Source organism: Eubalaena glacialis, chromosome 10 (genome assembly GCF_028564815.1).
Source record: "Eubalaena glacialis isolate mEubGla1 chromosome 10, mEubGla1.1.hap2.+ XY, whole genome shotgun sequence".
Taxonomy (NCBI): Eukaryota; Metazoa; Chordata; class Mammalia; order Artiodactyla; family Balaenidae; genus Eubalaena; species Eubalaena glacialis.
The window spans coordinates 114401349-114414798 of record NC_083725.1 but is presented as its reverse complement, the minus strand read 5'-3'; the positions used below and the strand labels follow the sequence as shown (position 1 = coordinate 114414798).

Sequence of the window (13450 nt, the reverse complement as noted above, 5' to 3'; positions counted from 1 at the left end):
GGGGCAGAGCTGTGTGCTAAAAAAGAGAACGGGCATTGGTGTCATCAGACGTGGCAAGCCCTGGCACCACTGCTTCCATGCTCCCTGAGCCTCAGTTTCCTCATCTGTAAGATGGGACCAACGGCACCCGATTTGTAGGTTGTGCTGGGATCACATTAGAAACCATTTTGTACACAGCGGCCAAAGGGTCCCCAGTGCCCCCCCTTGTCACCTCCCAATGCCCCCCCATCCCTTGTCGCCCCTTGGGTCTGTCTCCTCTCTCTGCCCTGTTCTGGCCATGGGGACACTGGGCTTATATAAACTTGTCTCCCCCATGGTCTCAAATGCTAGAACCCTGACCCTCAGGTCCTGAGCCCTGTTTCCTCTCCCTGGTGGCTCAGGATAGGGCTCATGTGTTCCAGCCTGTTTGCATGGGGCAGGGCAAAGACTGATTTCAACCCCTGTGGAATTTCATGCAGAGCGGATGATTTATCTGATTCGACTGCCGAACCAGAAAATTTCCCAGGCACACCTGGGAATTGGGTGGGTTCTCTCACCTGTCTTCTGGGGAAGCAGCCTTGGCACGTCCCGGTGCGGGTGGAGGCGAGGGGGTCTGGGAGAGCAGGAAAGCTCCAACGTGCCTCCTGCCGTCTCCCCCTTGCTCGTGCCGTAGGCTTTGATGAGCCCCTGCTCTTGGGGGGCGGTGAGAGGTGATTAATGCCCCCACCGCCGTGTTCCCAGAGCCCAGCTGTTATCAGCCCTGCCCACCCACCCTTCTCCAGAAGAGGAGCCTCCCTCCGTGCCAGCCTGCCCTCACCTTTCCGAACACCGTCTTGTGAAGTGCCATAAAGACACTTCTTAAAACACATCGTTGAATTCCCGTTCACCCGGTGCACTTTATGGTTCTGACGCAGCCTGCTTCCTCCAGCTCGGCTTTCGTGCCCGGGAGCCGCTGAAAGCTTCATCTGGGGTCAGACCTCCCCATCAAAATTTACTGCAAACATCCTTTTACAGCACCTGTCTCACTGAGCTGTGAAATACTCTCGCCTCTCCAAAAAAGAAAGAAAATTAAAACGTATGTTGTACATCTTTTATAAGAAAAATAAAACTCGCTTGTGCTTTAAGTCGGCACCTGTCCTGGCAGAGGGAGGTAGCGCGTGTAATAAATGCGTGGGGCATATGCCCACCGTAAGGGTCCTGCTTCTCCTCCTCCCAGAGCGAGTGAGGAGGGCCTGGGGGCGGCCCCGCTGACGATGAAGCTGAGGATGTGAAGACAGCGCTCCGGTCCTCAGCTGGCTTCTCCTTTCCCATAAATCAGAGAGCAGTGCAGCCTGTAGCTCCTCAGGGTCAGTCAGGCTGCAACCTTGTTCTGGAGATGAGTGAGGACACGGCACCCCGCACACTGGCCTCGAGAGGTGTGCGCTTGGGGACCACAGGCAGGAAGGGCAGGCTGACAGGTGTCCCCAGGGTTGGCGCCTTGTCAGCCGGTAGCTGAGCTGGAAGCTCTGACGGTCTTTCTTTGCCATCTCCGGGAAGCGGAGTCGTGTTTTGGTCTTTGCTGGAGAGAGAGGACTGCGCGGGCTGTGGGTCACTCAGAGCAGACCTCGGGTACTGGGGAGGACAGTGCAGGACAGAGCCCTGGGCTGGGTCCCGCGCTGGCTTCCTTTTGCTTGCCTGTGGCCAGGGCGATTGCTCTACTGCTTTTGTAAAGCAAGGTGGTGGCATCTGCCAGATGGTGTCTGCTCGGGGACCTGAGCCATCTCGGGGCATCCCAGACTAGTTCCATGGGGTGCCTGGGGCCTGCCCCAGCCAGAGGGACTCCGGTCTTGGGAGTCCTATGGGGTTGGTCTGGGCTCTGGCTGACCAGCCCCTCCAGTGTCACAGTACAGGCCTGCACTCTGGCCACAGGTCCAGCCAGCTCTGAGTACTGGCACTTGGGCATGCCAAGGCCTCGGAGGGGGCCTTTGGTCACAGTTGTGCAAGATGATAAATATGGGGACCCAAATAACTTAAAAAGCTCCTGCACCTGCTTTGCCCCAAGTTGGAAGAATAATGTTTCCCCTCCCAAATTTTGTCTTGTTTTCGTTTGCTCTCTTTGGGCCTTCTTATTTCACACACAGGAAAGAGTGAGTGTATCTGATGTGTATATTGCACTCGACAGCTTCCTCTGTGTTTTCACAGCCAATCTTCTTGTTCACAGCAAGCTTGGGTGCCACGGAAGGCCGGCCTTGTCCCTATTCTAGAGATGAGAAAACTGAGGCTGAGAGGGTGAGCACCTTGCCCATGAACATGATGGTGGGAGGTCATGAGCCCAAACCTGGGGGGCCCAAGGAGCACGAGCGGAATCAAAACCCCAGCGGTGGCCGGGCCGTGGGCCAGCAAATGCCTCAGACAAGCCGGGGGAGGCTGCCAGAGCCTTGCTTCTGCTCTCCCGTCCAGCTGTTCTAGATTTCTCTCCATTTCCCCACCCGTATGCTCTCTCCGACCTCAGGGCTTTTGCACGCGTTGTTCCCTCGTCCCGGAAGACCCTGTTCTGTTAGCAAACTTGCCCGCAACCTTCAGGTCTCAGCTCCTTGGTTCATTGATTCATCCCACAGATGCCCAGGGACACTCACACATGCTTTATGCTGTGCCAGGTGCTGGGAATCCAACATAAGCACGACATATCCCCATATGGCCAAGGTCAAGCAAAGCACAGATGGTAGGGGAGGCAGCTGCTCTGGGAGGGGGAGGGCAGTGAGGAGGGAACTGTAAAGGAAGACCAGGCAGGAGGCACAGCAGGTACAAGGGCCCTGAGGCGGGAAACAGCTTGGCTGTTGGGGGAACTGAAAGGCTGAGGGGCTGTGGGCAGGGTGAAGTGCAGTGGGGAGGGTAGCACGGGAGGAGGTTGGGAAAGAGGCAGGCTCTCCAAGCTCTGGCAAGGACTTGGAGTTTGAACTGAGCTTCACACAGAGAGACAGCTTCTATCTGACTTCTGTCCCTAATATCTCTGGGCTGCTGTGTTAGGAACAGACCATAGGGTGGACACAGGGAGTCAGCTGGCCGGGGGGGGTGTGGGGCGCTTCCAGAGGGGTCTAGGGAGCAATCAATGACGGAGGCTTAGCCCTGCTGGGGGTAGCAGAAGGCATGGTGTCTGTGGTGTTGGGGGGATAAATCTAACAGCCTGCAGATGGATGGAAGAGGGAAGAAGAGAAAGGAAAGACTCTTGGTTTGGGGCCCCAGCAAAGTCTGGGGCCGTTCACTGAGAAGGAGGAAGGATAGAGAGGTCAGAAGTTCGGTTCTGCACACAGAGCATTTGGGGATGAGAGCAGGCTGTGGGCCTTGGGGAGCAGATGCTCGGAAGAGGTGAGGGGCTGGAGGTGCAGCCTTGGGATCATGAGCGTTTTCGAATGCGTGGAACTGATGTGAAAACCCAGGGAGAGGCTGTAGATTAAGGAAGAGGGGAGGCAGCAAGGAAGCTGAGAAGGGGGGCCAGCGAGCAGCCTGGGATCGGAAGTTGGGGGTCCTGAGAAGAAAGAAGGGGTTGGGGGTGCTGAGCGTACAGGGGAGGCCAGGAAGGGCCACTGAATAAGGGCAAGTGGCCAGTGTGGTGCCTCTGACCTTGGCCTTGATGGAGAGGTGGGGTCGGGGGGAGGAGGAAGTGGAGACAGCGAGTGTAGACAGTGGAGTGGGGCAGAGTAACGAGGCCACAGCTACAGCGTGTGGAATGCGTGGTTGAGGGAGGGTTTTGTTTTAAAAGCCGGGGTACACCAGAAGGTGTTTGAGGGCAGGCAGGACAGTCCAGTGGAGGGGGAGCCGCAGGAGTGAGTCCTTGGGAAGGTGAGCTGGGCGGCCTCGGCTGGGAGGAAGGACCTTCGTGCCCAGTGACCTGAGGGAGGGAGAACGAGGTACGGGCAGGTGTGGAGGGGTGTTTCCGCCTTGGTGGGAGGGGGAGGCAGCATCCGCCGGATGGATGGCCAGGAGGACAAGCGGAGGAGCCTCGGGAGAGGGAGAAGGGGGAGGGGGCACCCGCTTCCAAAAGAGCAGCTGCAGTGGCCACCTGGGGAAGATGAAGAATTTAGAGGGAGCCTCTGCTTGGTTGCTGGGAGTTTCTCGAGCGATTTGCAGCTCCTGGGGCAGACCAGAGAAACTGGGGGTACCTCTTCCAGGAAGCTGTCCCGGCCGCCCCTCTGCTCGGTCAGGCCCCAGACCTCACCTCGCCTCCCAGGTTTGGTGCATGGTGGGTCCTCAGTAAATGTCTGTTAACTGACTGATCTGTATTCAGACTGCCAGGGAGGGGCAGAGCCTGGTGGAGCCGAGCCCGTTCTTTGCTTGGTGGTACCGTCTGCCGGCAGCTGAGTGCTTTGTTTTGTGCCCAGCTAAGCCCGTTCTGCTTCTCATTTAACGCAGGGGAGCTTTCTGTGCCCCCATTTTACAGAAGACAAGCAAGGCTTGGAGAAGCACTTCAGTTCCTTCAAATACCAGCACCATCCCCCCCACCGCCACCCCCCCCAACACACAAAGAAAGGAGCGTTTAAAGTAGGAGCTCTTGGCCCGTTTCTCAGATCATGGGGAGGGCAGACCCTTGAGAAGGAGGCTGGGAAATGGGTGAGCATCCAGGGACTCTAGTGACAGAGGGGACTGTCCACGCTGGGTACCATCCACGCTGGATACCCTTGCCTCTTAGAAAGAATGAGAATGGCACTGCTGTGGGGGGATTCTTAATCTCTACCTGGTGGAAGCATTTTTAATCTGATTTGGGTGCCCCTGTCTCCCCTCAGCATATTCTCCCCCCGTGCTTGCCCCCTGCCCCATACCCTGGATTGCACCCACCCAGGACCTCGAACATGCTGTTCCGGATGGTGGAACACCCTTCCCTACCCTGGCTACCTCTCAGTCCTCTTCCCAGTCTCCGCTAAGCCCCCCTGGACTGGGGGTCCGGCTACCTCCTCACCCAGTCCCCGAGCGTCCCTTCCATAGCACTTCTTGGAATTTGGATTGCTTGCTTGATTGGGTAAAGCCTGGTCAGCCTCTGTCTCCCCTGCTGCATTATAAATTCACGAGGGCCAGGACCACGTCTGCATTGCTGGGGGTTGGATCCCCAGCACCACGTGTAGGACCTGCGTGTGATGGGTGTCTAGGGAAGGGGGTGGGAAGTGGCTGCCGGAGAGTGTGGTTCTATCTTGAGCTGGAGTTGGTGTAAGCAGATTCAAGGTGTAACGAGCTTTTTGTAATAATTCCCTACGGTGTTGAGCTGGACTGTGAACGGGGCCCTTTCCAGGCTCCTCGGGCATCTTGAGGAGCAGAGGCTTGGATGGACTGACTGTGGCAGGGCAGAGGCACATGTGGGGGACCCACCTGTCTCTTGAATATCTGTCCGTCTCTGCCTTTCCACAGAAGGCTCCAGCAGACAGACCCTACCTCTCCCCCTACCCCCTCTAATTGCCCTCCTACCTCTGCACATTTTCTGATGCTTTTTGGGTTCCTTGACTGTGGTCTTTCCTCTTTGTTGTCCCCCCTCCCCTGGTGGTCACCGGGGGCTGCTGCATCTGGGGAGTGTGTGGTGGAGGAGGAGAAGGCTGGGCTGAGAGCCTGGCTGCCCTGGTGGCCTCAGGCCGGCAGGGGGAGCCCACGAGCCGCGAGCCTGGACTGCTGCTCTGGAGAGATGCTCCCCTGCCTGGGGCCGCCCAAAGGGAAGACCAGGCCCAGCAGGGGAACCAGCCTGGGTGGACCCAGAGTCTGTGAGTGGATGGGGGGGCCTGGCTTCCCACTCACTAGCTGTATGACCACGGGTGGCTTCCTGACCTTCCTGAGCCTGTTTCTTTATCTGTAAAATGGGGACAATTCCAGCCACTCCCTTGATCCATGACTCACCCCAGCGGGCATCTCTCCGCGGGGAGCCCTCTGCCAATGCAGGGGGTTTGTCACAAACGGGCACCAGACCCGCTTGGTTCTGTGGCTCTTTGAGGAGCACGGGTGTCCTGGTTCCCTGTGTCCTGCTGCCTACAAATAACGACGATGATGATGTAACTGATGGATGATGTAACTGAGTCAGTGCCACCGACCTGCCTGGCCTTAGCATGTATGAGTAAGCTTGAAATTAGTCTGCAAGGGCTGTCTTGAAGGTATTAGGGACCCAGAGGTGTGGACGCAACTGGAAAGCGGCAGAGTTGAATTCTGAACTCAGGTCTGTGGTGCCTGAGAGACACCTTCCACCTCCATGGGCCTCAATTTCCCCTCCTAACAGAGAGGGCACAGCAAGCTCTTCTAGGGGACCCTCCTTCTGCGCCCCTCCCCGTGTGCTTGCGGGAAGGATGGGCGTGCGGGGCTGCTTTGCATCCTTGGATGAGGCGAGCATCCCCGTGAGGATAGGAGACCTGTGGGCGGTGGGGAGGCCCCCTGGACTGCTCCCCTCCTGGCCCGCCTGACTCTCCTGCCCACTCCGCCCCTGCAGCGTTTCTGAAGGGCCTGAGTGACAAGCAGCGGGAGGAACATTACTTCTGCCGGGACTTCGTCAGGCTGAAGAAGATCCCGACGTGGAAGGAGGCGGCAAAAGGTAGGCCCTGCGCTGGGGCGCCCAGCTGGCTGGGTGGTGTGTGGTCCTTTCAGGCCCATATCTTGGGAGAATCATAAAGACAAGGCCAAGAAGAAGCATGGCGGCAGCATTTATGAGTGCTTGCTATGTGCGGGGCACTTTGCAGTGTCACCTCATTTAATTATTAACACAGCCTGAGGCAGGCTTGGTTTTTATCCCCATTATACCATTGGGAAACTGAGCCTTAGACCTGCAATCCCGTGGCCGCTGGAGCTGGGATTTGCTGCTTGGTGTAGTGGCCTGCAGTGCGGCGTCCTGGTGAGCATGTAGGCCCTGCAAATTGCAGGCCTGGTAACCGGGAACCCAGGCCAAGTTACTTAACCCTCCTAGGCCTCAGTTACCTAGGGTGTAAAATGGGGATGGATGGCATTGATACTCTACCTGTGTGCAGCGTTGTGAAGATTCAAGGAGATGAGTGTGTGCTGCACACAGTAGGTGCTTAGTCAGTGTGGGCTGTCATTACCGTGTCATCGGTCCTTGCGTGGCACATTGCCTCTGGAGGTGGAGGGCAGTTGATGGTGGCTTGCCTGACTGGTGGCCACTGGTGGGTCACTCTGCAGTGGGGACCTCTCTGTGACCCCACCCCCGGCCTCTGCTTGTTCCAGGGGTGACCATGAAGGTGGAGGAGCCCAAGTACAAGAAGGACAAGCAGCTCAACGAGAAGATCTCCCTGTTCCGAGGCGATATCACCAAGCTGGAGGTGGACGCCATCGTCAACGCCGGTGAGTGAGGGCTTCTGGCCAGCCTGAGCCAGAGACCTGGGTGGCCACCTCGTCACTGTGCCAGGCACGCGTGGATGCCACCTGGCTCCACTGAGGCTCGGGTGGCTGGATGAAGGTGGCCTGCTGGCGCCACGGGAGCCCAGCGTGTCGGCAGCGTGGACTCCTCTCCCCTTGAAACCCTGACTGCTGTGTCAGGAGCGCCTTGGCTGAGCTGCCTCGAAGCTCTGAGACCCATTAGCAGCTGGTAAGGGAGAGAGCTCTGCTGGAATTGCGCCGGACTGCCCTGCCAGGAAGGCGGTGGCCAGATGGGGTGGTCCGACCTTGGGGGCTGCAGATGCCCCTGACCAGTGCTTTCCTTCCTCCGCCTCCTGCCCTCCCAGCCCCCCTTCTAATTGGGGTGGGCGAGGGAGCATGTTGGGGAGCATGTCAGAAGAAGGGTGGGGGCAGAGGCCCCTGCACCCCTGTCAGCTTCCTGCAACGGCTCTTGCGGGCTGGGCAGTTTATTGTGATGAGTTGAGCAGTCTGCTGTGTCTCTCCCGTCTTGGGAGAGGGAGGAAGGTGGCGGCTCTCCTCCCAGGCAGTGGTTGTCTGGCTGAGGTCAGGAGTGGTGTGTCAAGGGGCGGTCAAGTCCAGCAGGTGCTCAGGTGGTTCACAGGACAAGGGCGAGTGGGGGCCGAATCCCCCCTCTGTGGTTGCCAGGTGTCACAGGATGCAGCCTCCTTCTTGGAGAAAGGTTCGCAGACCTGGGCACACCCCCTTGTCTTGGGCTCTGACTCATAGGGAAACTCCACTGTGCTAGCCCCTCCCCACCTGCGCAGTCTCAGGCGCTCCCAGGAGCGTCTCAAATCTCCTTCATCGCACCCTTGGGCTTGCAGCCAGTGGCTGACCCCAGTGCTGGCCAGGACGTGGAGTGGCCCAGTGACTCTGGGTCTTGGTGGTGCCTGTGCTGGTCTTGCTTAAGCGACTGGGCTTGAGAGACCAGGGGAGAGGTGGCCGCTCATCCGCTCTGGGCCCGCTTGTCTGTGATCTGGGTTGCATTTCCGGCAGTGGCATTGCTCTGCATGTCTCCCCGCTGATGTTCGCAGAACTGTGTGGTCACAGGGGTGTTCCCTCCCCCCTCATTGCCTGTTTCAGCGCACAGGTGACCAGTCACAGGAAGGTAGGAGTTCTGACTCGGAGCAGGGGGTGGTGGGGTCACCTTTGGGTTTCTGCTGGTGCTTCCTCTGATGTGTTTCTCTTGGGCCACTAGGATGGTGGGTAGCAGCAAGGTCTCCATCTGGGGAGACACGGGGCTAAGACGAGTCAAGTCATAGTGGCCCAGGAGAGAAGGGTATTCTTGCTGCCTGGACCCCAGAGGGATGGCCTGAGGTGGAAGGACCAAGCCTTGGGGCCCCGGCTGAGGGGACATTGCCACAGGCCGCGAGGCTGCCCTGCCTAGTGCCCTTGGCCCTGTCAGTCACTGGCAAGGGTGTGGGGGGCGCCCTGCTGGTACTTTTTTTTTTTTTTAATAAATTTATTTATTTTATTTATTTATTTTTGGCTGTGTTGGGTCTTCGTTGCTGTGCGCGGGCTTCCTCTAGTTGTGGCGAGCGGGGTCTACTCTTGGTTGCGGTGAGCGTGCTTCTCATTGCAGTGGCTTCTCTTGTTGCGGAGCACAGGCTCTAGGCACGAGGTCTTCAGTAGTTGTGGCGCACGGGCTTAGTTGCTCCGTGGCATGTGGGATCCTCCCGGACCAGGGCTCGAACCTGTGTGCCCTGCATTGGCAGGTGGATTCTTAACCACTGAGCCATCAGGGAAGTCCCCCTACTGGTACTTTTCTTCCTGAGCTGCAAAGTGGCCAGAGGGAAAAGTAGGGCATCTTATCACCTCCTTCCCAGCCAGGTTGATGGTTGGCGGCCAGGAGGGAGGGTGTGGGGACCAAGGCAGGGTGTGGGCAGAATGCAGATGGAGTGGGGTGGGGGCTCTGGAGCCTGCTCGCGGGGCTGCAGGCATGATTAATGGCTCTTCCTAAGTGCCCTTGTGCCTGGCCAGACTCTGAGTGCAGCAGCTCTGTCAGCCTCTCATGCTCTCAGGGAAGCCCTTTGGTCCTGGCTTCATTTGATTTGCCAGGGCTGGGCGTGGCAGTGTTTGCTGTGTCTTTCTGGGGGCTCCCCTTCTCCATGTACCTGCCTGGGCTTGCATGATGGGAATGGTGGGAAACCCACCCACTGGATAGTTGGGGATATTAGGGTCTGATGCCCATGAACAGTGATGCTCATGCAGCCCCTGGCATGAACAGAGCCCTCAGCGCCTACCACTGTTGTCGGTGCTAGAAGTGATGCCAGCAGAGTCACTGGACGTCAACCCTGGCCCAGGGATGCCAAGGGATCCTGGTACCTCCTACAAATGAGCAGCTATGCCTCCCCCTGCCTGCCTCAGTTTACTAAATACCTCCTGGTGTGTCTTCCCGGGATCTCCTTTTTTTCTGGAAAGAGTCTCATAGCAGGGAGGACCCAGAACCTGCCTGGAACCCCCAAAAACGGCTGAGGCGGGCCCTGGATCCAGAGCTCCCACACAGAGCCTGCATCCCCTGCGGACCCTCCCTGCAGGTTTTCCCAGCCCGGTGTTTGGGTGGCCTTGGCACTAATCAGACCTCGGGGGTCTTTGGTGGTTTTGGTACCCTCCAGCATCCTCCCTGGGGCCCCCCGCCATGGCCTGGGGCCGCCGCCCACCAGGGGGCAGCAGAGATCGCGGTTCCTGCGCGCAGCAGAGCCCGTAAATCAGCCTGTTTATTAGCGGAATAAAAGTCGCGGCAACGCGGGGCTTTTCAGGGCTGCATAAATCTGGTCTGTGCCTCGTGAAACCCACATGTGCTTAATTCATATGTAAAGTTTCAAGCAGGAAGAGAATACGTGTCCATTAAATTCTATTTGACTTGATTATAATCATTAGCCCTGAATAATTGCTTCTCAGCGCCGACCGCGGAGCCACCACAATGAGGAAAAGGAGCGAGCAATTATCTCGGGGTGGGAATTTTTTAATTTTTATTTTTGAAGTCAGGGGCAGTGTTGGCCCCGCCAGGGTCTGTGGCCCATGGGGAGCCATGTGGGTCGGACAGGGCTGGGGGCTTGAGGTCCACTGTGGAGCTTCTGGATTTTCTCGGGACGGGGTGGGGGGCGGGGAGTCTCTCTTTGTCCCTGAGGCCAGATGGGGAAGGGTAGGGAAGATGCCATCGCTGCCTGGGCCTTGCTCCAGCTGCAGGGACCGTGGAGGGGGAGGCCTGCAGGGGGCTGGGAAGGGCCTGTGCGAGAAAGCGGTCAGCACCCCCAGAACCCCTCCATCCTGAAGAGCTGTGTCTCGGGGGTGTCTCCAGCCACGCAGGCGCTCTTCCCATCCCTAGGGATGACCCTGGGGGTCCTTGGAGAGGGCAGGGGCTGGGTGTCCTCCCTTCCTGCCCCCTTCACTTCTCCCCTCCCCGCAGAGTGACTCCACCCACAGCCTCTCTCAGGACTTTGGAAAATCAGACTCAGTTTCCCAACTGTACCCCTGGCATTTGAAGTCCAGGGCTGGTTTTTACCCCACTCTGTTGGTATTTGATATGTGATTGGGGTGTATGTGCTATTATGTGCTTGTAATAGTGGATATGTGTGTGATTTGTTGTGTGTATAATACGATGTATGTTATATGGTATGTGGAGGGGAGCTGGGACAGAGTAGAAGGATGTTTGCCTGGCTGGTGGCAGGGCATGAGGTCACAGGGGACAGGACCAAACCCTCTCAAGCCCCCAGGGGCAGTGCAGGCCTCCCCGGGCCATCCTTGGTCTTGCCCCAGTGGCTGCCAGCTGAGGCCACTTGCTCGGGCAGAGTCTGGAGAGTCTCAGGCTCCTGCCATCTGTGCTGGCCACGGCTCCTGCCCACGGGGGCACACTGCATCCATCTTAATTAAATTGGGCTGCCACGCTGGTGAGATAAGCCAGGAAGCCCCTGCAGCCCCCATTCTGGAGCAGGAGATTCTCTGGGGCAGCGCCTGCCTCTCCAGCTCGGCCCCACGTCCCCCAGGCTGTGTCTAGGGAGAGCCAGGCCTAGCATCTCCTCCAGAGAAAGCTTGGGTCTGGGGGGTGCCTCAGCTTCTGGAGTGTTTATGTCTTCTCTCTGCCACGGAATGGTGGGGACTATGGGGAGAGGCAGCATGACCTTGACAGGGTCCCTTCCATGCCCTTGAGTTTGCCAGCTTACCAAACCTGTGCTTGTGGGCCCCTAGTTCCTGACAGACAGCTGAATCCCAGGCAGGAAATGTCCTGGCACAAAGAAAGACCCCCATTCTTGGCCAGTCCAGGGTCCGGCTGCCGGCTTTGGCCTTCAGGGCATAACGGGACAGAGCAGGGATGAATGTGATGCTTTGTGCAAAGACAGAAGGAATATTAAACTGCAAAGCTGTCCCAGGCCACTGAGTCAAGGCCATGGGCACAGAGGCCAGGAGCTAGGTGGGAATCCCAGCACTCCCGCTTGCCGTGCTGTAGCCTCCGGTCAGGCGTCTCCAGGCCTCTATTTCCCCATCTGAAAAATGGAGCATCGTTGGCCCCACCCCAGGGTTGGCACATAGTAAGCCCCTGTAAATTAGTATTGGAAAGTCAGCATGAGAGAAACTAAGTAGAATATAATGTGACAAAGCACTGGAAGCGAGGTCTGAACAGAGTGCCACGCGTCGCCTCAGGGACCAATTAATCCTGCAAAGAGGGCGCGGGAGGCGAGGAGGGTCAGGGGAGCCTTTGAGGGGCCCCGGCATGTGGGCCGGGCCGTGCAGAACAGGTGGGAAGCCATGTTTCACAGCGACAGGCTGGCCTCACTGGGAGTTTTTTTAAGTTGCTTATTTATTTAAAGTAAGGCATGAAGTGGTGCTCTGTTTCCTTAAGTCTTGGGGCTTTGATCTGTGAAAATCTGTCAGCTGCTTCTATCACCCTCGTCTCCGCAAGCCAGCCAAAGCCCTTGCTTCATCCCTTCTGCTGCCAGGAGGGCCCGGAGGAGCCTGGCCCCCTGGCTGTCCCTGGGCCACTGCTGGGAGTCAGTGATTTAGAGACCGCCTTGTTGGACTAGCAAGCAGGGGGGCCGAGGGACGCCGACCGCCTTGTGGGAAGTGATCTGACGCTGAACTCTCTCCGTAAATCGCTTTACCTGTCACTTCAGATTTAAATGTGTTTACTGAGGCCGGGCCTCCACAGCTACCTTCAGCAGCAGCCTCTTCGCAGTGGGCAAGAAGGGTGGGCGGGAACCTGTGAGCCACGGAAGACTCCCTGGGCCCTTGCCCCTGGGGAGCACAGGTGAGACCGGCCACTCCCTCCATGCCGCCCACTTGGCATCCCCGCAAAGCAGGCAGGACTCTGATCCCCATTTTCGGTGATCAAACTGAGGCTCAAGAAGGAGATAACATGCCCCAGCTCGGCAGGTGACTGAGTCAGAATTCAAGCTCATGTGTAGCCTTTCATTCATTCGATCAGCAGGCGTACATGGCAGACCTGTTGTGCACCAGGCATTGGGGTAGGTCCTGGGCTACAGAAGACTCAATCTCAATTCCCAAATGCAGAGTGAAAAATATGAATGGAAGGGACAGCAAAGTGCATGAGGGATGGGAATCACACCTGCAAGGGTGGGAGGCAATCTGGAGGGCTGCCTGGAGGAGGCAGTGCTTGAGCTGAGAAGTAGAGATCTGAGTTAGAAGTTGGACAAGGACATTCTAAGGGGAGAGAGGGAGAGCACTGGCAGGGAGGGTGAGGCAGGTGGGACTCAGGGGAAGCTCTGGGGGGCTTGGAATGAGCCGTGGTGGGTCCTGAGCTGAGGGGCTCCCTCTAGGTCTAGGCTGTATCCACCCCCCATGCTACCTCTCCTAGCCTCCTGGTGTTATTATATCAGCCCTACGGTGTCAATGGGAAACTGAGGTTCAGAGACTTGAAGCAACTTACCTAAGGCCACACAGCTAAACAGTAGTGGCACAGGTAGGGAAGGTTTGCCAGACTGAAGAGCCTCCAGGAAATCCCCACCCCCACTTTTTTTGTGGGTAGCTGGGAATACCTTCTCTTTGTTCCCTTTTCTTTTCTGGTTTAAAATTTTGGGTCCCAAGAGTGGGTCTGCTGCCATCTGTCCTCACTACAGGGAAACAGAGAAGCGGGATGGGGACTGGGTGGTCAGTGCAGAAAAGATGG

General features: G+C 57.7%; 1 protein-coding gene across 3 annotated transcripts in view; it reads left to right on the top strand.

Annotated features, from left to right (window-relative positions):
• Positions 1-13450, top strand: part of MACROD1 (mono-ADP ribosylhydrolase 1) — a 152516-nt gene that overhangs the window by 4593 nt on the left and 134473 nt on the right. For all 3 annotated transcript variants that reach the window (XM_061203541.1, XM_061203540.1, XM_061203542.1), the window contains exons 2-3: positions 6413-6514; positions 7159-7275. In XM_061203541.1, coding sequence (XP_061059524.1) covers positions 6413-6514; positions 7159-7275 — 219 coding nt within the window. The remainder of the gene's footprint in view (positions 1-6412; positions 6515-7158; positions 7276-13450) is intronic.